At 38.6% G+C, this 25,528-nt stretch overlaps 1 protein-coding gene across 2 annotated transcripts; it reads right to left on the reverse strand.

The window, feature by feature from the left end:
• Window positions 1–1,395: 1,395 nt before the first annotated feature.
• Window positions 1,396–25,378, reverse strand: LOC105938599 (C-terminal Src kinase). 2 transcript variants are annotated; one of them, XM_012880409.3, is made up of 13 exons: window positions 24,937–25,378; window positions 16,771–16,869; window positions 16,471–16,584; window positions 16,242–16,354; window positions 9,046–9,265; window positions 6,816–6,909; window positions 6,634–6,699; window positions 5,563–5,662; window positions 5,387–5,477; window positions 5,204–5,277; window positions 3,807–4,002; window positions 2,433–2,519; window positions 1,396–2,337 (listed from the first exon to the last, which is right to left on the reverse strand). In XM_012880409.3, exons 2-13 carry the CDS (start codon window positions 16,783–16,785, stop codon window positions 2,164–2,166), a joined length of 1,344 nt encoding a protein of 447 aa, XP_012735863.2. In that variant the 5' UTR covers window positions 16,786–16,869; window positions 24,937–25,378; the 3' UTR covers window positions 1,396–2,163. The 2 variants fall into 2 exon arrangements, with proteins under 2 accessions (XP_012735863.2, XP_012735862.2); XM_012880408.3 differs by having other exon boundaries at window positions 24,932–25,378.
• Between the last annotated feature and the right edge of the window lie 150 nt (window positions 25,379–25,528).

Below are 25,528 nucleotides of genomic sequence, written 5' to 3' on the forward strand. Positions count from 1 at the left end.
TTTAATTCGTCATGTCGCAAATCTTTAACACTGTTTAAGAAAATTTGAGTAAATAAGATTTATATTTACTAATGTGATAATATGCTGTATATTTCAAAAAAAAAAAAAAAATCTCTCACAAATAAATATTTATGACAGGATAAGCAGATACAGGAAATGTAGTTTGTGTTTAGTTTCCTCCCCTGATTCTAAAGTTACTTCTGAATTGTCTTTCCAGTCTTTTTTGAAGGAAATCCCGGAGGTAGTAATACAAATAAAGACACACCACTGAACAATAAAGTGGGTCTACAGTTTCAAATGGTAGTGTATATTACAATAGAATGGATTGAATTTAATGAATTTGGATCAAATTGGACTTTTTATAGTAGGATATGAATGGGAAACAAAAAATGAATAACTATGCTATATAAATACACTTTGACTCTGATGACCATGACACCCTTATGTTTAAGTTGGAGCAATAGTTTGGCCGGACATTTAGAAGCTTTTGTGTCAGCATTAATGATTTTATCTGCACCTATCAGGACAATGGGCCTCTGTTGACATCAGAAGTATGGCACTGACTTTAGTGAATTTAAATGAGAACAAGATTTAAGTTGTGTTGGTCAGCCTCAACCACACCAACAGGAACCACTGTTCCAACCTTTGCTCCCTTACTTCTCACAGATATGAGATAAATACTTCCCTTAAACTTGAAAGTCAGATAAAAACAGTGGTTAAATCATGTTATTTTTAGTTTTGGCTGAGGCTAATGTCAAAGGTAAAAAAAATTCTCTGTAAAAGAAAACTTGAAACAGAATCCCATTATTTTTATGATCTCTCGTTTTGGATACGGTAATTAACTTATTTTTTAGAATTTGTTTTGTCCTCCATTTCTTATATACAACCGGTGCAAATTGCCACCATTGAATTATTAACAGATACAGAAAAACAAAAGGACATTTCTCAAATTCTGGCATCCTTTTACTGACTTCCTGTTATCTTCTGAATTTATTTTAAGATTTAAGATTCTTTTATGAGGTTTTAAATCTCAGTTTTATCTGTCTGAAATACTGTACTCATGCACACCATGACTCCTCATTTCTGTTTACTTTTTTGTTATCAACTTTTATACAGCACTTGTGTGTGTGTTTTTATTCTGTAGTTGTCTCTAATATGTGGGTTTATTGTACATCAACTTGGTCAGCCTAATTGATTTTAAAGATGTTTGTGTATAACTATATATATATATATATATATATATATATATATATATATATATATATATATATATATATATATATATATATATATATATATATATATTTCCATATATTTTAAAGCTGTGTTGTAAATGAATCATTTTAAGTTGAAAACTTTAATTTTAAAGTAGTATTTTCAATAAAATGCCAAATAAAACATTTTAAAACAGTGTGTTTTTAATTGTTGAAAATGGCAGCAAACTACATCAGTTACCATTCAAAATCAAAAGTTTGAGTCCCCCAAAAATTCACAATTCACAATAACATTCTTTGATGTCAGATTTCAATTTCTGCACTGAACTCTTTATGCCGGCACAGAAGTGTCTCGTAAGAGCTTCGTTTTTTTTTGTCATAGATAAACCAATGGTCATTATGTATTCAACATTATCAGACAAATAAAGCTGCTTCTAACGGTCATTTGAGTTTAGCTCTTTAGACAGAACAATTCAACATCAAAAAAATAACTTGTACCTGGAGGTTTGAAAAATAAAAATAACAATAATAATAATAATACATCAAGCAATAATAAACAAAATCCTACTTAAAAGTGTATTTTCTCCTCGTCTCGGTTGACAAGTTGACACACTTAAATGATGGCACCAATATGATGAGGGATGTCAAAAAAACAAACAGAAAAAACATAAAATGAAAACATGTTAAGGCACTTTGGCAACAGTCAGTGCGGTTTTAGGGAAGGATTTGATGGTAAGAAAGTTATCATTTCACTCCAGATAAAGTGTGGAAAGACACCACTTCAGCCTTTGAAAGTTGCTGCAAGTGACACAATCTGATATGAGCCATGGCGAATAACAAGCAAATGTTTGGACAGTTGTACTTTTCAGGAACATAAAAAATAAACTGCTTTGGCATTGAACAGAAATAGCAGTCCTTGCTCTGAGGAGTCGAAACGGAAAGCAGACGATCATTTCTTGTGACTAATATGCTGTAGCCACTCTCTCAGCATCTGAAAGCTTGGTCGTGCTGCTGGATCGAGGTTCCAGCACTGCTTCATGATGTTATACACCACTTCGGGACAGCCGTCTGGACAGTCCATTTTGTAGCCCTTCTCCACTCGCGGCACCACATCTTTTAACGGCTGGTGAAAAAAAACAAAAAAAAAAAAAACAGCAAAGTTGATGGTAGAGGAAATTCTTAGGAAACGATTTGTCCTACTTTAACATTAATACTTACAATTCTTGGGTAGGGGACTCGGCCAAAAGAGTAAATCTCCCAAAGTAAAATACCGTAGCTCCATACGTCTGACTTGGTGGAAAATTTCTGTTGATTACAAGAAAAACATCAACATGAGAACATTTTCTAACCTAGTGACATGAAAAACGTATTTGTCTCCTTGTTTTTATTTAATGTTTTAGTTTTTTTAGTCACACTAACATGTTTCAGATCATCAAATAAATGGTAATATTAGAACGCGATCAACGGAGTAAATACTAAAATCCAGCTTTATTTGTTATAGGAAAAAAAGCTATGCAAATGAAGGTGTGAAAATATAATTTGCCCCCCAGTTTCACAAGAGTCCGCTTGACTTCGTTGCTGCCTGGCCAGAAGCAACAAGAAAGAGAAGTAGGATTTCTGGCCAGCAGCTTGTGAGAAGGGGCTCTAGCACATGTTGTTTATGCAGCAGGAAAATGATCTTAAACACACCAGCAAATCCCTACCAAAATAAAGAGAGAATCATTTATCTCGTCCCAGTCAAGGACTGGACCTTAATCCGGTGGAGACATCCCTGTTTACCCTTGTAACCTCTTCAATGTGGCTGATTTAAAATAAATTGTCCTCCACCGTGTTATAAAGGCTAGTTGACAGTTATTGCAGCTGCTTGACAGCAGCAGTTTCCACCAAGGGTGGCACGACCATTTAATAGGTTGTGCCACCCTTGGTGTCACACATAGACACTGTTCTGAGGAAGGCCCCGCAGAGTCCTCCTGCAAAAGCTCCAGAAGTACAACCTTTTACAGGAGCTGCTGGTCATCTTCTGCCCTGTCCTTATTCAGTCTGTTTTGTGCTCTACCATAACCGTGTGGGTTGGCTCATCCACACAACAGGACAGGTCCAAACTGCAACAAACAATTAGGTCTGCAGAGAGGATCACCTCGCCTCCATCCGGGACCTGTGCAGGTCTAAGGTGGGACCTAGAAAAAGGGCAGCTCTCTGCAGACCCTATGAATCCTGAACCATCAAGACCTTTATCTTCAGTTTGGTGCTACAGAGCTCTATATATAACAACCAGCCGCCACAGAGACAGTTTTTCCCCCCAGGCTGTCACTTAACACTTAACAGTCCAGATCGATACCTTGCATATTTGCGCTAATTCCACCTCTGCTTTCTGCTTTGTAAAAACACAATAAATAACCATAATCACAAAAAGCTTTTATTTTTGCCTATCTCCACTGAGAGCAAAGTAGAACCGAACAAAATTCCCTGTTTTGTGCACAAACTCAATGGATAAAGCTGATTCTGATTCTGAAGGGGACAGACACTTTTGCAGGTCGCTGTGTTCTGGTACACACTGGGACCACTGGTCAGTGTGATCCTGCAGCTGGTTACCTTTTCTCTGAGGGCTTCTGGTGCTGTCCATTTCACAGGCAGCTTGGCGGTATCCTGAGTAGAGGAAGCCTCTTTGGTCAAACCGAAGTCACTGACTTTGGCGATGTTGTCATCTGACACAAGTACATTTCTGGCTGCTAGATCTCGGTGCACAAAGTTGTTGGTCTCCAGATAAGCCATGGCGTCACAGACATCTCTGCAAGAGCAAAAAAAAAACAACACAAAACTGGTTATATAAACTTGATTCAGTAAGCGCTAACAAAAGGTTTAATGCCACGATATGTAGCTTTCTTCATATACAAATACAAATGTTTGGTATTAAGGTATCAAGAGGTTTAAGAACACGATGGTGTCCAAATGACTAACATGTTCTGTCCCGTTTGGGGGGAAACAAACACCCCGTCCCCATGGGGGACACACGCCGGTGGCAGCATTATTCTGTGGGAATGTACTTCTTCAACAAGGACCAAAATAGAGCTTTTTGATCTATTCAAAGTTTTAAAGGGACAGAAAACAATTACTGCCTCCGGAGTATGACGGGAAATATCATGGCAGCATCTTGATGTGTGGATGCTTTTCTCCACTCTATCACATTAATATATCACAAAATATATTAAAATTTGCAGCTTTAAATTTACAAAGTGCAATAATATGAATTCTTTGCGAGACACTGCATATGTTATTTTGTTGTCAGCTCCTTGACACTGTAAAACAATGTTATTTTTACCCAAGGCTATCATACAGTGAGAATCTCATTGCAGCCCATGGCTAATTCTGACATATATATATAGACTTGAATCCAACCTGAAATAGGTTTGTCTGCATGAACATATCATATCAGATCAGATTTTTTTTTTTTTTTACAATTTAAAAACCTTTCCTTCCCAATAGAGTCTGAGCAGGAAACCAGGACTACGTGATACATATCCACAAGAATCCAATGTAATTTACTTCGTAGCCCATCAGCTTTCAACTTTACTTGCTTGTTTGATTTTAGGGACCAGGATTTGTAGCCAAGTGCTCAGCCTGTGGTCAGTAGCACACCGCATGCACATTTTATTATAAATTAACAATTTTGTTAACAGTTTAGTAAAATAAATTTCAATAGCCAACTTCGGAAATTATCAAAACAATCAGCAAATGTGCAAACACATTTTATCTTATTTAAAAAGGAGCATTTAGATGTTCAGATCCCTCCACCACGTTTTCCATTAAAATGTGATGCAGAACTCGCTAATGGTGCTCTCTGCCAGCAACAACAATCAAGTTCATTGCTCAAATAAATCTCTAAACCTGATTTCTATTTATGAAATTGAACTAATTAGGAAAATCCTAACAGACATAAAGCAGGAATAGCTTAATCTGATTTAATGTCAGACTGTGACAGAAATACTCACAAAGCGAAATTAAGGAGTGCATCTCCACCAAGTACTGTACGGCCTCTGGATCGCAGGTAGTCAACTAAACAGCCCTGAAATTTTTTAAACAAACATGTATTACTTCCATGAGAATGTTTGTGGTCTTATATGTGAAAAAACTGTCTAAATTGGAAAGAAATAATCCAATATGGAGCCACCTACCTTGGCCATATACTCAGTAACTATAAAAAGACTTCCATTCTCTTCGACAATCACACCAAGCAGCTGTACCAGATTATCGTGTCGTAGTTGCCTAAGGAAAAGGAAGAGCACATTGTGTGTCACAATGGGGTCATTGCGTGTTTTAGAGACCGTGTTTCTATATTTGAAGGCCTTACGTCATGACAGAGGCTTCTGCAATAAAAGCCTGAGCTGTAGCATCGTTTTTGATGCACTTCACAGCTACTTTTGTCCCTCTGTAGTCTCCCACCATGACATCTGGAATAATCACCAAACAGTTACCACTTTTCATCATCATTTAATATAAAATCATAAAATGAAGAAGAAAAAAACATACAAGAAAAACATTCTTTTTTATTTCCACCAGATTACACCAAACACAACAAAATCATTATCGTGATTGAAATGCTGTAGTGCCTTGCAAAGGGATTTGCACCAACTTTTCCAAAACATTTTCCCTTCACAGCCCGAGTCTTTATGTGATGGACCACCACGAAATGGCACATAAAGTTGAGGAAAAATTATATATGGAATCCATTTTTCACAAATTAGAATCTGGAATGTGTGACATGAATAAAAGGTATTCTGTCCCCTTTAATTTGATACCCCAAAATAAAATCGACCAGTTTCCTTTAGAAGTCAATAAATTAGTAAATACTTTCTACGTTTGTGTTATTTAATATCAGTATTAATACAGCTTTTTTAGTGAAAGCTCAGAGGATTGTTGAGACATTTAGTTCTTCTGAAAGGAAGAGTGGCACAAAGACAACCAACGTTGAAAAAAGCCTCAAGAAAGTCTAAATTAAAGTTTGACATAAAATATGTCATCCAAAGATGCAACAGAATGGTTTAGAACAAAGCATATTAATGGAAGAATGGCCTAGTCAAAGCTCACACCGAAATCCAATTAAGAATTTGTGCCGAGACTTGAAAACTGATGTTCATAGCCCTTTTCCATCATATCTGACTGAGTGAGCAACAGCATAAAGAATACAATCAATCACTTCACAGTTAAGGTTAAGTTTGTGCATCACAAAAAATCATGATAAAATACCTTGGAAAATGTGGTTTTAATGAGACAAAACAGGCAAAAAAACAAATGGGTGCGAATACTGTCTAAATGCAGTGTACACTCTTAGATCGTTACCTTAAAAACACCTGACTTCTGTTAAAAGACAACAACAAAACAGAAAAGGCTCATCTTTTGCATGTAGAGTGAAGCTACTTGCCTCCAAATTCTCCTTTTCCAATAACCTGCTGCAGCTTTAAGTCTTTTCTGTTCATCGACCATCCACCTGTTGGCCAATTAAAGAGGAAAAGACTTCCTGGTTAAAAAAAAAAAAACTTTCTGATACGCAAAAGGTCCACACAGCTCCATGCATGATTAAAACTGGGACAAACTGCGTCTTACTCCTGGAGAACTCATCCTGAGCAGCCACGGTCCCCTCCTCTAGCTTGGGCTTGATGAGCTTGGTGCACAGGCCGTCTGCATCTTTGGTGTAGTGCTGGATAGAGGGAAAGAACCAAGATATGGTTGAATGTAGACCATTTATAGTTACAGGGATGCGCTAGGAAGAACAAAAACTATAATAATGTCAACAAGTTACAGAAAACATTGATATTATTTTTAAAAATGTGTTTTCTTTCTATATGTTACTATAGAGGGAAATGCAAATAAATGAATGCATGTGTTTTAACGCTCTAAATAAAAAACAGACGATTCAAAAGGCAGTGTGCCTGATTTACTGTAAACCAGAAACACTATTGTTGACACACAGATGATGAGAAGCAGGAAGCAGGAAGAGCACGTCACACAGAAACTAACAAATAAGGCGAATAAAGACAGGCCTAGGCTGAACGGTGCGTTTCTTAGCTTCCTGGAAATCAGGCCCTGCATGTAGCGCCATCCACCTTCCATCAACTCTGACAATATTTAGGCCTTGGTCAAGAAAACAATCCCAACAGCACGACGCTGCCAGCACCGTGGTTCACCAGGTGGATGGTGCGTTCAGGGTGATGTGCGGCATCAGTGCTCTGCCACACACACTGTTTTGGATGTAGGCCGGAGAGTTCAATTGTGATCTCATCTGAACAGAGCACCTTGTTTGTTGTGTTTGCTGTGTTCCTTCCTGAAATTAACCTCTTATGGCTTTCCTTCAACATCAACTTTCTTCTTGTCAGTCTTCAGTAAAGATCAGAGCTGTGGACCGCACGGCTAACAGTTTCTCCGAGCTGAGCTGTGCATCTGTGCAGCTCCTCCAGAGTTACCATGGGCCTCTTGGCTGCTTCTCAGATTAATGCTACCCTTGTAGATACTTTTCGTTTAGGTGGACGGCTATGTCCTCGTAGGTTTCCAATTGTGCCGTGCTCTTTCCATTTTTTAACAATGGATTAAACAACGGCCCGTGAGACGTTCAAAGCACCCGATGTTTTGGGATAGCCTAGCTTTACTCCCTCCCTGACCTGTCTGCTGTGATCCTTGGTCTTCATAATGATGTTTGTTCAGTAATAGTCTCTAACAAACCTTTAGAAAACAGCCTTATTTGTTCTGATATTAAATCACACACAGATAGACCCGTTTCTACTAAATATAAGAGACATCTACAGGCAGTTCTTTGCACTGAACTCCAATGCAGAGTATCACAATAGACAGGTCTAAATGAAAATGCAACCCACGTTTTTATAAACAAAATTTTGTTCAAACACCATGTCAATTTCTCTGTACTTCGCAATTGCATGCTACTTTAAATTGATCTATCTCAGAAAATCCCAATAAAATCCACTGAAGTCTGTGGTTACAGCATGATCAGACGTCAAAAGGTTCAACTATACCACATATTTGAGGCTGAAACTTTCCTCCGTGTCTTCATCTGTTTGTGGTTTCATAACAATACGCGAAGTATTCAAAAGAGTTTAAGCTTGAATTGAAGACACTGGTGGATGTAGTGCATACTGGCTTTTTTGTGGTTGTTGGGTTTTGTGAAAAATTGAAGAAAGCTGCATTAAAACAAGACAACCTTCACTGGAGTGACAGTCAGCACTCCTTTTGTTTTTATGCCACGTCGACTATGTTTTTTTTTTTTTTGCAATTAGAGGTTTGTCTTTATTGCAAGCGAGAGAAAAGTGTCAGCAGACCATCTCGAAGCAAGAGATGTTAAATAAAAAAAAAAAAAAAGTTGCTATAAGAAGAAACCCTGAGCTCTGGAGCAAAAAAGCCAGCGCAGCTCATGGTGCAGTGAGCCCCTGTGGCATATAGAGGGCTCTCTAATCAAATGGGTGATTGAATCCTTCAGTTATACAGACATTATTGAACAGCAGTGAACAGCACTTTGTTTAAAAATAATTACCAACTTGCAGCTCAAATTAAGTCCTTCACACAGGAAAAGCAGCCCATTTGCCAGTAAGAGCCTTTTTGAGGTTATAACTCTGAACCTCTGCATGGTGTTCACTTCCTCTTTAACACTTCCTGTTCAACATATGTTCCAGGAACTGCACATTGTCTGTGAAGTTGTACTGTTATGTCCGCACTCCAAGCCCCGCCCACCTCTGACCCAACGCCTCAAGTTTTACCATATGTAAAACAATAAAAAAACAACAAAACAACCCCGATCTGTTCATATTTTTATTTGTGACAGTCTCACCTCAACAAGTTGCATGAGGTTCTCGAAATAGGCCTCCTCGTCAATAGTGAGCTTGCCGTTTTTGTAGATGATGCGGTAGTGCTCCACCTTCCCGTCGCAGCTCACGCACAGAGTGTAGTCACCGGGGAAGTTGGTGCTCTCTCGCACCAAGAACAGGCCTGTCTCAGGAGGGTGAAGCAGCCGCTCGGCCTGGTCTCGGGTTATCTTCCCGTGAAACCATCTGGAAGAATAAGGCAAGAATCGGGACGCTCAAAAAACAAAAAAACAAAACAAAAGAGATGTAGAGTAATTTACAGAAGTAACAATGATTCCCAGAAACTTGAGAAATTAAATGATTATATACATCATTTCTGCCCCAAGTATCTATTATTGTATTGTAGATATATAGACCAGTAACTTAGATGTATTTTGATGAGTGCCTGACGTCTGCGACACAGCTGTCCCACTTCTCTTTCTCTTCACTCTTTCTGTGCACAGCAACGCTCATCTATATATCTATAGTCATATTCAAAATTACAATATGGCTTCCAATGAGGCTCATTTGTCAGATTAAAAGTACCTTTTGAAAATAACAACCATTAAGCAGGCATTAAAAATAGTTTTCATTAAACCCACATTTTTGCATTAAAAATACATTTTTCTATTGGTTTGATGTAATATTCAAACCTTACATGTCATGTTTTCATCATATGTAAGCAGCCATTGTCATTAACAGAAATAAGGGCTTTAATGCATTGATCTGTGAGCAATTAATCTAAATGTGTTTATCTTAGTTAATTGGGTTACTGAGACAAACTGACTTTCTGAGCTGGGACTAATTCATTACATTACAAGTCTCGAGTCTTTTTGACAAGTTTCTGATCAAGTCCAAAGTGAAGGCATGAAAGTTCAAAGTCCAGGCCTCAGTCAAGATATACGAGTTGACTTAAAGTCCTTTAATTACACTTTTGGTTTAGAGCCTTAAACAGGTTCTTTATTCAAATAACCAGAGTGAATATAATTTTAAATTTTTTTAATTTGTTAGCCAGAACAACCAGCATTAGCTTCAAAATCGTCTCAAAATCAGTGCTGATGTTGCGTTTGACAGGAAACATTGACCTAAAAAAATAGCCAGTAAATATAGAAAATAATGATCCATAATGAAAAACAATAACCGGATTTCTGTGCAAAATGAAAAGGATTTCCACGTTGACCAACAGCAACAGTGCAAAGCTGCTTTTCCAACATAACGTGTGTAACATCAGATGTGCCGCTAACCGCTAGCTTGGACGCGCTGACTTTGTTTGCAGTTCAGGCGTGGAGACTTGCCGTGTACACACTGCAACATGTGACTGTCCAGAACTCACAGGAAGTCACAGGTAAAAACAAAAAAAAAAGGTTGTTACGCTAAAATTAGGCAAACATTCGTTTATTTATTAGTTTCAATTCATCATTATCTGTGTAAGTTTAAATGTCAGAGGGAAGTGAGATGTTGCCTCTCTACTTTAGTTTTCAGCCCACGTTGTGCTAACTCAAATGCATTTCTCTTTGAGCGCCTTGAAATCTGTGCAAGCGAACGAAATTAAATAAGTTTTTCTCTGTTGTGTTGGATCAATCTAACTTTAGCTGATCCATGAAATGCATATGGGACACTTGTTAAAACACACCGGGTCATCTGCATAGAAACGCATTTCATTTAAGCAGGTAATTTCCAATCGTACAGATGTGGACGTGGAAAAGCAAATATTTTCATCATAGGCGTATCATTAAACCTAACGATAACACCGAGTGTAACGAAGACCCGGTGAAAGCATTGCATTCAGGACATATTAAATAAACCTAAATAATAAAGACAAACATTTTATTGTGGGTGACATGTGGAGGAGGAGGTGATACTAAAACTAGTAATTATTTTAAGAAAAAAAAAACACATGTAAAGACATTAGGACTGCTCTTCATCTTAGAGTTCATCATATGTTGAAAGCCCCAGCGTCACTTTCTCCAGACTTGCAATCGATCTGAGACACTTGCTTCTGTCTGGATTTAAAATCTTACTGAAAGCGCTTGAATCCTTACGCTGCAGAGTTATGTCACATAGTAGCCGACCCGCTGTTTGGATGCCGCCGTGCGCAGCTTTTCTTTTCTCCTTTTCCAAATTTGCACACAACTCCCTGATAGCGTAGGAAAATAGGACCTCTCTACCACCGTCGAGGCTAATTACGGTCATGGTAGGATGCAGAAAAAAAGGAGGCAAGTCTCTTGATAGATAGAGTGCGCTTGTTGTGACAAGAGGAGGAAACCTTGGCATATGAGGAGGGGCGCAGCAGGCCTGACTGTGTGCCTGCAAGGGGTCCATTGTTGAGCGCCACGCCCGGTTCCTTTGTAACACACCTCGTTTGGTGGAAGATAGCAAGTCTTTTAAAAGGAAAAGGAGAAGTTAAGTCACAAGTCACTGGTGTGAAAGTCCGAGACAAGTCCAAAGTGCTCTATGAAATCATTAAGCCGAGTCTAAAGTCAATAAACTTGTTCATCTCATCTGACTTGGTTCGAAGTCACATGACTTGAGCTCACGACTCTGCTAATGATGAACATTTTTCATATTTTCCTTAAATAATAAAAAGCAGACAAAAATGATAAAGGGAGATAAAATCCATTTTAGTCTCTTTTTAACTGAACTTATCATACTTTGCAAATCTCAATCCAGCCTGTGCCTGGCTGAAACACATCCCGGCCGTCACAGAGTGAGTGACAGGGTCGTCACAGAGCCGACACAGAGACAGAAGGAAAATAGCCCCGCGCATATGCCTGAGGCTAATTCAGAGCCGCAAATTAGCCTGATATGCAAACTTTGGGGATTGTGGGGAGGGAAACTGGAACGGCGAAATTCCCATATGCACGGTAGAGAGATTTTAACCAAACTTTCTTAGCAATCCTACCAACATGCCAACGTCGTTAATACATCAATTATTGCTTCAGTTATTAATACAAAACATTACTGTATGCGTCTTTATTTCTTGTTAGATAAATTGTCAACCGCTCTTCCTCCATTACCTGTGTGATCTGTCAATGACCTTAAATGAACTTTTGATGCAAATAATGACAGTAATGTTTGCAGACTCCAGATGTATAGATTATGGTGGTTTGCATAGTCACTGTGACCAGATATATTACAGGGGCAGTCGCATATTCAAATGTTACTTTCTGAAGGTACGGTAACTACATTTGCATGTGGCTCCATGGGAAATTTAAATATCATCCAGAGGAGCTTGTTGGAAAGCTCGGGACAAAAGCTTTTCGTCACAGAAATAGAATCTTCTTCTATATCAGTTGTAAGACAAAAAAATGTATGAAGCAGTTTTTTTTTGTAGTAGAGGATTATAAGTTATAAACTTTATTTATAACTTTTGTAACTTTAGTATAACTTTAGTATTTAATAGTAAATATCTTTATCTGTGACTATAATAGGAAACCGTAAACACCAAGTTCTGCTTAAGACAGACAATGCTTGGCTGCATGTTCTATATAAAGGTGGTAGTGACTTTCATGACTTCCCATTAGACGGGCTGGCATCAAATCTTTTTTTCATATCAATACTATTTGCGTGCTGTTGCAAGCAGAGCTCAATCTTCATGAGCATATTCGAGACAATTCTGTGATCAGGGGCACTAAAAATAAAGCTATCCTCCATGCAAAGATGCATACACACGGAAACCTGTCGCGTGGGCGAAAAGGGAAGATTTTGGAGATTACTTCAGTCTAAAATAGAAAATGAAGACAACAGGAAACAGTGTCGAGTTTATGCAAACCCGAGGTGCAGGCAGACACAAGTGCACTGCAATTTCAGCACAGCCCAACCAGACTGTGGCCTCCATTCACTTAACCACAGCAGCACTGCCATGGCAAAACAGGCCATGTGCTTCTGCGACCATTTTGGCCATTGCAGTAAAAACCAGACCAAACTAAAAATATTGAGGCCATAAAGCCTGAAAAAAAAATCTGATTTGGTCTTTCTATTGTTTATGAAAGCAGATAATGTCCAAAAGCACTTTTCTGACACATAAAAAAAAAAAACTTGAGTCACATCCTCAAACCAGCTATGTACGAAACTAGTCTGTCGACTGTAACGCCTCACTGTCTATTCCTGTACACAAAGAATATATTGTCTTCTTGACAAAAATAAATAAGGAATATATCGAATTGATGTGTGGCCACTTATTGACAACACTGGAAAAGGACATAGTGTGCACTTTGCAAGAAACACTGGTGAGCTGCCAGGAAGTAAACACAGGTGAAGAGAACCCAGTTGTCCTCACCTTTTTTTTTTATTTTTTTTTTTACCCAATGTCTGTGATATAGCAAACTTGTACACTGTATTTCTCAACAGGATTTGAATAGTTTTATATGTTTTATTGGTATTTATATTTGTATTGTGGCACTGTAATCTTCTTATTGCTGTTTTTTAGGTAGACAATTTTAACATCTGTCCAGGGACAACAGATGAAAAATTACCTTTTGGCTAATTCTGTTGCATTTGCAGCAATGTTAATTAATATACACTGTCCCTGTCAAATAATTCAATAAAATACATAAAATAAGAGTCTCAACAGTCAAAACTATTTTTTACTCCTGGACTTTTGGAATATTGGATTTTTGGGAAGAAACAGCCCAAAACTGAGAAAAAGGAGAAAACACAGTCTACATCACAACAGACTAATAGCTCGAGCAGGAAGTCAACAGCCAGACCTTTAAGGTGACCACAGTGGTTGTTTTGAAGGATGAAATTTATCAGCAAAATGCTGATATTCACCTTTATTTGTGTATACTCTGTCAGTCTCCCAGTGTCCACGGAATGCATTAAATCAATAATAGCTCTTTCTAAACATTCCTCTGGTATGTTTTCCCAGGATTACTCCCAAAATTTGTAGTACCGCTGGTTTTAGAACTAAGTTCATTCAATCAACTAGTTTGATTCTGAAATTAGGAAATTTGTCAACTTCTGAGATGATAAAAATATGTATAATCTCAAAATATAATAAAATTCAATATAAGAAAAACCACCCTAATCTTTAGCTCCCTCCACAGATTCTCTATCAGAAACAAGTCTGCAATCCGTCTGGATATCAACATTACCTCCTGTCAGAAGAAATCTCCCAGGGTGTGAATATTTATTTTCTATGTTGGAGCCACATTGATTAGAGTGATTGCCTGCATATCAATATTTTCACTCCCTGTTCACCAACCACGTGTGTTGCATTAGCTTGACATTAATTTTAGGACCCAGCAACATGTAAGAAAACTAGATGCAGAAGGACTGAGAGGGTTTGAGTGGCCTGACAGATGGCAGCCTTGAAATAATGCTTTGATTAGCTACATTACTGTAGTGCAGTCAAAACCAGATAGAAAAAAACACACACTGGTTGTGTGGCAAATACAGTAGTTGTACCTGCACAGCTATTGCGTGGAAAAAGCAGGCCATTAATGACAGATACGGGTGAAAACATTATTACAAACTCCTTTTCTTATCATATTAACAATGCTGGTCAGAACCAGAGCAGAAAAGACAATGTATATCTGGAAGCTGCCCAAATGTTTGATATTTGAAGTAACTTGTTTGTCACCCGTGCCTACACATTGCTGTGTTAAATTACAGGCAGGCAGGCAAGTGTCCGCGTTACTGCTCTCAGACAGCATTTCTCCTAACGTCCTCCACCTCAATCGATAAATCGGCATATGAATCTTCACTTTATGAAGTCAGGTTGAAGCTGGAGAGGTTTGCTATCACCAATTTCCTCTTGGACGGACAATGTGCTAAACATTGATGCCCAAGTCTGGCATTCCAAACGTAACAAATACGCTTTACGGCAACTTTTGGCTGCATTCTCCGTTGCCTTGTCTTTTTCATGCATTTGTGCATATTTCTCAATTTATGACAAGGAAATGAATACAACCTTGGTGCGCTACAAGCTAGGGCTGGACGATACAGAAAAAAAGCTTATAGATAAAAAAAAAAAGCATTTTGATCGATATAGATAATTATTAAAAATATTTAAAACCATATTTTATGTGCAGCTCTGCCTGGACATTTTATGATATTGCTAAGTGATTTAATTTTAATAAAGAACACAAACCCAGAATTCCAATTAAATCTTTATTTAACCAACTTTTTTAACCATAACAGAATTTTTTTAAAGAAAAATAACTTAAGAGACCTGAGTTATGTTATTAAATAATGACAAAGAATAAACTAAAGTGATCAGTAAAATGACCAAAATAAATATACCAAATAAATAAATAAAATAGCCTATTTAGGTGGTAATAGTACACTAGTTACTTCTCAGGTTTCATAATTGAGAGGCTGACGCAGGGCTGAGGTCCGAGGTTGTGGCGTGTAAGGACGCAGATTGCAGCTCATTTTGCACTGATTCTCTGCATTAGTTGCACAATTTAGGGAGCGCTGTTAGAGAAAAACTTGCGTCCAAGAACTTTATATCGCGGATCAAGAGTGGTGAGTAATTGTTTGAAGCCAGGTTTTTCAGCTGCAGACAACAGCATATCCATCACTATGAAGCATGTTACTGCATGTGTGATGTCCTTATGCCGCTTGTTCATTTTATCACAAAGAAGGGAGCCCAGTTTAGCTGCTGTACCTGCTTTGTTTTGGAAGAAGCTCCAGAAGATCCCTAAGAAGAAGACGCGGAGTCGCGCGGGGCTGACACAGCTCGCGCTGCTGCGGGAGTGAGCGGCTTACGTGATGAAACAAGTTGGTTACGTTACCAGACTTTGTTTTTACCGGTTCCTTGCAAGTTTTACAAATCACTGTGGTTTATTTCTGTCAGACTGGCGAACTAGTAAAACCCCGTTTTGGAACAATTTCCTCCGCCTCTACTTGCTGCGACATATTCACGTGCTCTGTATTGTGGTTTGAGAGGGCGGAGCTTTGTGACGGCGTGCCTGGGTCCGCGATTACGATTGGTCGAGAGGAAGTAGTGAATGTAGCATCAACTAATATGATAGGCTGAAAGGAAGGAAGGAAAACTGTCTATCAAACTTTTATCGACCCTTTTTTTTCCTGTCGCGCCACACCTCTATCAATCGATATATATTGTTATGGAATTATCGTCCAGCCCTACTACAAGCCCAAGCACGACTAAACAGTAAATGTTGTAAAAATGATGACCTATGCCACTTTAAGAAGCTCTGGTGATCTTTGCACTTACGGCATCAGACTCAGCTTGCCCCCAGATTTCACACCTTCTCTTTTCTGAACGTAGTTAGCTGGGATCGTTCCCTCTCGGCCTGCCGTATTTTTAGCATGGTACCAGTTTGGATCCTGAAAAACACAAAATGTCAGCAGTGTAGAGCAACCTTCAATCGAGGAATGTTTCCCCCTGATAGTTAGCCTTCATGGGGGTGGGGGGGGGGGGGGGGGGGGGGGGGGCAGCTTACTTTTGTGACCACAATGATCGTCAGCACGTCTCCTTTGTTGAACGGCAGATCCTGCTCCGATGTGCCTTTGAAGTTGTACCTTGCCACGCACTCTGTGCCCTGTGGCCACGTACCCTGAAACATTGGGGGTGGGTGACGTGTTACATATACAAAATTTGATGATTTTTGACAAACATCAGTGCTTGGTCTTGACTTTGCAGAGTGCCCTGATATGGAGTGTTGTAAATTGGCACTGTGTACATAAATTTCATATAAATACAATTGAATCGAATTGAATTGGTCTGAAGAGATCCTCCGTACCTGGACCTCTGTCATGGTGAGGCGCTCGGATCCTCTCACAGGTGAGGTGTTCTCACTGCTACCATCAGAGCTGGTAAACACATGCACACAGGAAGGTACCTGCAAAGAAGAAGAGAAAAAGGAGCAACACGGGCTCCGTTAGAGCGCTCTTCAGATCTTAAGCAAATTTCCGGAAGAATTTGTGGCTTTTTTTTTTTTTTCTCCAATTCAGTGCAGAGCTGCATGGTAATTCAAAGCATTCACAAGTTTTTATTTGAATCCACTGTAAATACAGTTCAGACAATGCTGGTAAAAATAACCTGCTCATATGAAAAGCAGAACTACCAGACCGTTTTTTTTTTTTTGTTTTTTTTTACAATCACACTTTCATAACTAGTGTACAAGTTTCCATGACGTAAGGCATGTAAATATAGAGCAGCTTCCATGATTCCAGAGATACTAGAAACACTCAAAACTAGATTTTCAAGATATAAAGAAGGGGGGGGGGCCCTATTCTTATACATGTTTTGTCCCACAGATTAAACGTGGCTTAGGGCTCTACCAGCGCTGGAATAGAAAGTTGTGGTGAGATGTGACCGGACTCAGGGGACTCATTCGGAGCAAAGCCCAAACTCCAATCTGTTCTCCCCAGTCATACATACACCACCACTGAGACTAGAGGCGCTGTAGTTAAATGTCATGCAAAAAACATCCCTCCCCACCCTCGGTCCTTTCTCAGAGCCCCACTTCCTCTCTCCCTCTTTCAGTTCCCACGAGAGGGTGGAGCAGATCAATGGTCAGTGCTAAGGGAAAATTAAGATCCTGATAATCCGTCACTTTACATGAGGTCACATCCCTTTCTGTGAGGTCAACTTCCTGCATGATATCCCAGAGTCACACAGTACTCCAATATTGGGGGCGGCTGCTTAGAAACCAGGAAAGAAACATTCACCAGTTCCCCTCTTTACCATGCTCTTCCTTTTTTTTTTTTTTTTTGTTGAAACATGAGCCTTCTACTGAGAATATATTCTAAGTTTTAGCTTTTACGCGCTTAAATGAAGAAAAAAAAAGCGTAAGAGCCCAGAGAGGACCGTCTCTCACCATAGTTTCGTTGTGACGGATGTTGACCTCTGATTCAAAACTGCAGCTGTCTTCTTGAGGATCTAGATGCATTTCCTGCTCTCAGCCCCCCCGACATACACACACATACCGCTCGTTCTGGCTCATCTATAGAACATTCTGACATTTCAGTGTCGAACCAAATTAATAGGGAAACGGGCCGCTTTAAATACAACAGTGTACATTTAACACCATAACACAACAACAATCGAATTGCTGCCAAAATTAGTATTACTTTTTTTTTTACATCCAATAAAACAAGTTTTGAACAGCAGTTTCTATAATTCAAACATCCGCGGCGATGACTCGGCAGATCGAATCAAAGGTAATTCCTTTGAAAGGCATGGGGGACTTACAAATATTAAGGTATATATCGGGGTTTTAAAACTTCGATTTAAAAGATTATCATTTCAAAACTATAAGAATGTTTACAGTTTAAGGTCCTTTCAATGAGATGCCAGAAGAAAGAGCCAACACATTTTTCCCTTTGCTTACAAGAAAGACAGATTAAACTGTTTTGAAATATTTTTTAATTCAAAACATATGGACAGAAACTAAAGTAGCGCCTCCTATGACTATCATTAAGGTTTTAAAAGTAGAGCTGCCAAGTTATGAGCAGCCCGTCCGTTAAATAGTCGGATGCTGCCTTTACCGACGTGGCTAATAAAGCAGATAGTATCCAGAGTGGCAAATAATTACTTTAAAACTTCTGCAAAACTAAAACTAGCCAAATCTAAATAGCAGTATTTGGTAGTTCTAAAAAACATAGTTCTAGAAACCACTAAATGTGATAACCAAATTGTCTTTCCAGCTGTAGGAATTATTGTCTCGTTTTTTATTTTAACTAAGAGCCAATAATGTACATTTTTGCTTTATATTTTTCTTTAAACACTGGGATACTGTTGTACTTTTGCAGCAATGTTATTACAACACAAGAATCATGAGCATTACCTTATGTCATTTCTCTTATCAAGAACTGATTTAAACATTTAACTAATGGCTAGATTAAAACAGATTATTGTTCTTTACTTAACTGGAAATGATATTCTTTGGTGCCCTCAGTCTAGTTCCTTGACATCACTTTTGTGATCAATTTCACAATATAATCTAAAATTAAGCGGACACAGATGACTCCAACATGCCATCCTGATGAAAAAGTGCATAACCTTCATGGTTGAAGACGTTAAGTAGTTTTTTTTTTTATCGAGGCTTCAAATTTTGAGATGAAAATCACCAGATTCTTATCTGGAAAGTTGCATAATCATTAGTGTTTGGGCTCTTTGCTTCATCACATTTAATCAGAAATAGTTGGGGTAATGGATGCTGCGGTCCCATGCCAAGTCCAAGCTCCATTGTAAGTCACTTTTAAACACACGTTATGGTCTGCCCACTATTCCTCACCCTACGACATACGTACATAAGTGCTTTTCAGTAAATAAGACTTGGCTATCATTTTATCCACAGCTGATACACTGGTAAGATATTCTGTTCATTAAATGGAAAAACAGCTGCATCAACATCGCACGACACGACATATAACGCACATACATATTACATATTGCTGTAAACGCTACAGAAATGTCACAGCAGTGACAGAATGATGTCAGTTAATGTTATGCAACGCTGTTTAGATGCTCTCTGCACCAGTGATGATTTATTTACCTCAGAACACCGAATGCTTCAAGGGGCTCCAACAGCATGGCAGCCCAACCTATTTGTTGATAAATTCATCTTGTTTTTTCGACCAATTGGGGACAGTCTTAGACTTTGCATAGGGCGCTGAACTTTCAGCCCGAGATGGTCAGGTGGTAAAATTGCATGGTAGCACACTGTCGATTTTACACTTCAACCGGATTATTATATTATATTATTATTATTATATACAAACAGGGTCACACTCTTATAGCTACACACATGCTTTAGACACGTGACAGGACTTTAAAAATTTCCCAAAATGCATTTTGTCCATATTTAGTCCCATGTGAAACCTGTTGTTAGACATGCTACCATATTTGGACATATTATTACAGTGGCTTAAAGACCAGAAGTGTTTAAAAGCTAACAGAAATTGTGTTGCTAACAATTAGCAAAAAGGTTGAGGTGGCAAATATTGAAGAAAACTGGTACAAGGATTGATCATGAGTTTAAAAAAAATACATTTACTATAGAATTCTTAAAAGACTGGGATTATTTTTGAAAAATCAAATCCAGATAAATTATCGGTTTATTTAACAGTAGAACAGAAAGCTTTTTCCCCAAAAAAATAAGATGTAATTGTGTCACTCCTTATTATTTCTCCATCCCAGAAATACTTGCATCTTGAAACATGCTCATGTTGTTAAAGTTTGTTGATTTAACCAAAAAATAAATAAATAAATCATCAAGGTGAAGACAATGGAGTCACACAATGAGAGAAATAAATCATTAAGGCCAATCCTGACACACTGTCTTAGATACATTTTTTTTAACACAAGCAGAAGTTTTGGCAGATGAGTGAATGGCTCTTCTTGGAAGCACACAAGGCGATCATTGTGAGTCAGTCAAGTTTCCAAAGGCTAGTGTCTCACTGTGCGTTCATCGCCATCAATCTGGTCAGTAATTTCCTCTCAACATAGTGTCCAATTTTGGAAAAAATTAAACATGTTTAATGCGTCGAAGAAAACAACAGATTATAAAATTTGATTTTAAAATTTCACCCCACTATTACCCAACTGTGGGATTATGAACATATGCATGCTAGAAACTATAAACCTCTTAGTGATAATAGTGCATTTCAAATTGAAGCTGATGATAACAGCTGGGCTCTGTCTTATGCAAGTCAGTGAAGGCCTGAACTGCTCAAAGCAAAGGCAGCTGGAGTGCACAAAGCAAGACGGGACAGGAATGCAGAGCTGTCCTTTCTGGCCTTTTTTTTTTTTTTTTGGATCTGCCACTCCCTCACCTACCTGCAGATAAGATCTGAAAATGGAGAATCATGATTCTGCTTCATGAAAAAAAGCATTACGAACTCAAGAGACGATTTTTATATCAAATGAGAGCACAGCAACATCAAAATTTATAAACTAAGTGTTTAGAAGTGCATGAGCTCCAGTGTGGCACCTACAAACAAACTACAATGTTATGTGGATTTCAGATATAGCCCAAAAAAAATTTAATTACACTAAAAATAAAATTAAGATAAAGTTGGTGATTTTAGCAGCGTGTTTTTTCATTTAAATAACTCTTGCTTTTTAAAAATATTCTTCATTACTCTCCACAATCACTTGCACCGCTGCTAATTTTATGTAATTTAAAATAAATTCATCTTTTCTTGCAGTAGAGTAAAACTCTTGCCAATTTACTCAGCGGAGGAAAAAGAACCAATCATTTAGAAAAAACACTTTTTAAATCAAAATCACCCATAAAACTATCATAGGCACCTCTAAAACGTCCTGCAAAACAAATATGGTTATAATTTAATTTAAACTGAACTGGGTGTTTATGCCCTTTCAAGAGTTAACCCCCACTTTGGGGTTTTTTCCCTCTGTGGTGTAAAGATGACGTGATAAAGAGGCACATTTTTCTTTTAGCCACTGTAAATAGGAAAGATGGGAGTGCATGCATAAATACCTACATGCATAACTTTCCCAATATCTACAATCAAAATTTTTTAAAACAACTGGAACTGTGATGATCAAAGCTGGACTAGGACTCTTGCTGGTAAAAAAAAAAGTAAAAATATCTCTAAATGTTGGAAAACCTCAGCACCGTCATCAAATTCTCATCACAACCACGTGTTTTAAGGCCTTTACCCACCAGGGGCGTCAGACCTTGTGAGAGGGACAATATTTACCAGCAGGTTTTCATAACAGAATAAAAAAGAATATATTATGTATAAAAAGTGAAAAGCTAATTTATTCATCGAGATATTATCAAGTGTCAGATAACCACAATTACAAATAGGTTTTACAGTCTATCTATAGCTATTCCCTCCTCTTTTTGACCTACTCCACAATTAGCTCCTAATTTATCAAGCTAAAAGCAAGCAAATGTTTTTTGTTTTTTTGTTTTTTGGAGGCATTTAAGATGATGAAAACCTTTTTTAGTCTTAGATAAAAAAGAGGCGTTGCCTCTTCATTTCTTTAAAACAAAGTTTGTATTTTAACTTCTTTTAGAGTCCTCTTCACGGTGCTTAGTGGCAAAAAAAACTCGATTCCTCGCTCTGTCTCGTTCATCCCAATTATTTTTATACTTTAATTATTGCTGTGACTATAAATATGAGTCGGTTCGGTGGGCAGCTACTTTCTCATATCCATTCCCTGACCCATGTGAAGACCACATGTTTTAGCTGAATGTCATGTTCTCTTTTTGAGGAATTGCTGATACAAATGACTATATCTTCTATCATTAGCAATTACAGGAAGGATTCGATTATTGTAATACCAATAGATACTTTATTTTCCTCGATTACGATAAGGGTATAAACCTTTTTACATGTCATTAAATAATAAAAAAAGTTAATAAAAACATAATTTTCTTCTAAACATACTTTATCTTTCGGGAAATACCTCAGATGTCTTCTTGATCAAAGGTAAATATGAACAAAAAACCTGTAAAAAGCTGCATCAAGTGGATCCGTTTCATTGTAACCGTTACGGCCTGGGACTTTATTCAAAATATTCTCTTATTCTTCTAACTGAATAAATCTCTAACCAACTGCCTTCAGACGTCACCTAATTCCTAAGAATTAAATGAGAAAAAAAAGAGTCTGTGTGGTCTAAAGATGGTGGCGGCAGCATTATGCTGAGTCCACTAGTGTGAAACTTGATATCAGCATGAAGCTTTCTCTCCATAACATGTGTGCTTTTACCTGACAGTGCAAACTGAAGCGTGAGTAATCATACATATAAAGACTGATAACACGGACAGCGCAGCGGTTCACCCACTGGGCCAGATGTCACCCTCAGAGAAGGAAATCATCTCTTCACTGGGTTTTACTGCTGCAGCACGCCTCGCTGAGCCAACCGTCCATCACATCAGAGAGGAAGTAGGCTGTTCCAGCGGCACAATCCATCATTGTACTAAATTTGATTGCCCCACATTACTTAAAATTTTTCTGTGTGGCTCAAATTCAGACCTGAATGTAAATTGGAGTATAAACTTCCGATATTTCCCCTTTTTATCATAAATTAAGACTAAACTTAGTTCGAAACAAGGTTGCAGTCAGAGCAACAGGAAGAGATTGCTAGTTTGAAACCCAGTCAGCAGATGGAACTTTGCATTTTAGTTTGGTAAAGTAGATTTTACCAAGCAACATGCCATATAAGTGAGAGAGGCATGCCTGAGCAGCAGACGGACACTTCCTTGCCGCGGTGCTGCATCTGCACAGAGCATGCAGTGCAAGCTGCTGTGCTGCTGATGCTTTGCTGTGGTTTTATGAGCTTCCACCTAGTTCCCCTCCCCGCGTTTGCTGCCGCTACAGTGTAAAGCAGTCTAAAAGACAAGAGGCCCTGGTTGAAGAAGCCCGGTGGCGGTATCAGCAGACTTCTGAGTTCGTTTAAAAAAAAATGAGTTCATTCCAGGATTCGGTTGTGGTTGTTGCTCTTGCACACTCCCGTCTTGTTCACGCTGAATAAAACCCCTTTAAAGATCTTCCAGTGGAATCAAGTCACCTCACTTTTTTATAAAGCCTGTCAGCTTGTAAACACGCCACGCCAAGTCAGGTTTTCTATTTACCTGTTTAGTTGTAGATCTTTTTTTAATTATTTAATCCAGATTAAATACCACTTTTGCAAAAACGAACCCTTCACCCTCACGTGCATCTACTGACGTCACAAGAGGCAACCGATCAATATGTTTCCTCCTTTTTTACGTCTTTTATTTGCATGTTCTTAAATCAGATTTCTGTGCTTTAACACGTATCTGCGTGGCTGCAGAAAACGTTTCAGGCATATTTGACAGCGCAGCGTGGATTTCTGGACAATCTGGCCGCAATGAAACGCACGGAAGCGAAGCGGTGCAGCCTGGAACATCAAGGTCCGTGTGAAAGGTCTGCAGCAGTACTGAAAGCCCGTGGGGTCTTACCGGTGCATCCCACCAGTTAGCACATGCACTCAAGCTATCAGCATCACCCCAGTGCATAACAGAGGGGAAAAATAAGATTTTTTTTTTAAAAAAACTCCCATAAATCGAGCATCAAAAAGAGAGAAGTTGTTTAATTAGGTTAAAGCAGCATGAGCTGTCACTTGACTGGCCAATCATCCAGTTATTTAAAAGGTGATACAAGGAGGATGCTGTATACTTATTATATATATAAAAAAGGACCACATGCACACACAAAAAAACGATCAGATGCAAAAATTCAAACAGGAATATGAAGCGATCCATGCCAAGGGGTCACCAATCAAAGCTTGGGGATGATTGGATCCAAGCTGCGGCTGAACACCTGAGACAGAACCAGTTGCAGCTGCTTCTGAGTCTATGTGGAAAATGTCCCTCACCCTTTATATTACATGCCAAAGTGATGTCCACGACTTAAACAGGCACAAAGCAGTGTTATGTTCATTGCACTTTTTAAAAACCATTACCCAGCGGATGCTACTGCCAGTGTACATTTGTTAGGAAGAAAAAAAAAACAAAAAAAACTATTTCACATTTCAACCAACCCCCCAGTCTGGAGTTTGTCCATGAATGAATGCTGACCAAGCAGCCGATCGCCGGGATTATTAGTAACACCTACAGTAACATGTTGTGACACAGTAAAAAGGAAGAAAAAAAAAAAAAAGAAATGCTGGGGCTGCAATGAAGCGGGCCTCCTAACGGCAGGAAGTCAGAGAAAGTGGCAGAAGTTTGAAGGAGGATGTTAACAAAAGCCACGTCAGATCAGGAAAAACTGCACGAAAACTTGACTTTTTGTGGCTGGGCTGTGGAGCGTTTGAGCAAATAAAGCGTGAAAACAAGTTTAAAGAGAGTCCAAGGCATGTCTCCTCTGCGCTCTAATGAATAAAGTCTCATCAAAACAGTCACCTATAACGAAGATGCACACAGAAATAGCTATATTTGTAGCTTTATAAAAAGGACTTACCTCACCTGCTTGCAGGTTAAATCAAGCGATTTGAGGACTCGGCTACTTCTCGGTGCCCTTGTTCATTTGAGGACAACATATAAAGTCCTTTTTCACAGCCGATTGAACCTCACCCCAAACAGCACCTCAGCTGATTGATGAGGAAGAAGAAAAACAGCGATCCAGAAAGCTCAGCAGTCCAGGATAAAAGCAAACGTGGGGGTCGATGGTGCGACTCCTGTCAACATTATTTTTGTAAATATGTTTTCTGCAGCTCCAACCCCTAGCTGCTCCGACACACTTCCATAAATACAAAAAAACAAAAACAAAAAAAAGTTAAATTACACAGGCAGCAATAACTAAGCAGGCAGCGGTTAGGTTCAGACTAAATTTAGTGCACTTTCAGGCGGTCCTGCTCGTTCTCTCTCCGTCACAGACGTTTAAGTTTTCTTCTTTTTTTTTGCCCCACCTTGGTTTTGCTGCGCACATGCGCATTAACAGTCCGGCACAAAAAAAAAAAAAAAAAAAAACAGAAAACTCACTGCACGCCGATCGCTATTCGTGAAGTCGTTGGAGGAAGTTCATCATAATCATCAATGAGGCAATATATTATTTAAA

The sequence above is a fragment of the Fundulus heteroclitus genome, chromosome 2 (genome assembly GCF_011125445.2).
Source record: "Fundulus heteroclitus isolate FHET01 chromosome 2, MU-UCD_Fhet_4.1, whole genome shotgun sequence".
NCBI classification, from domain to species: domain Eukaryota; kingdom Metazoa; phylum Chordata; class Actinopteri; order Cyprinodontiformes; family Fundulidae; genus Fundulus; species Fundulus heteroclitus.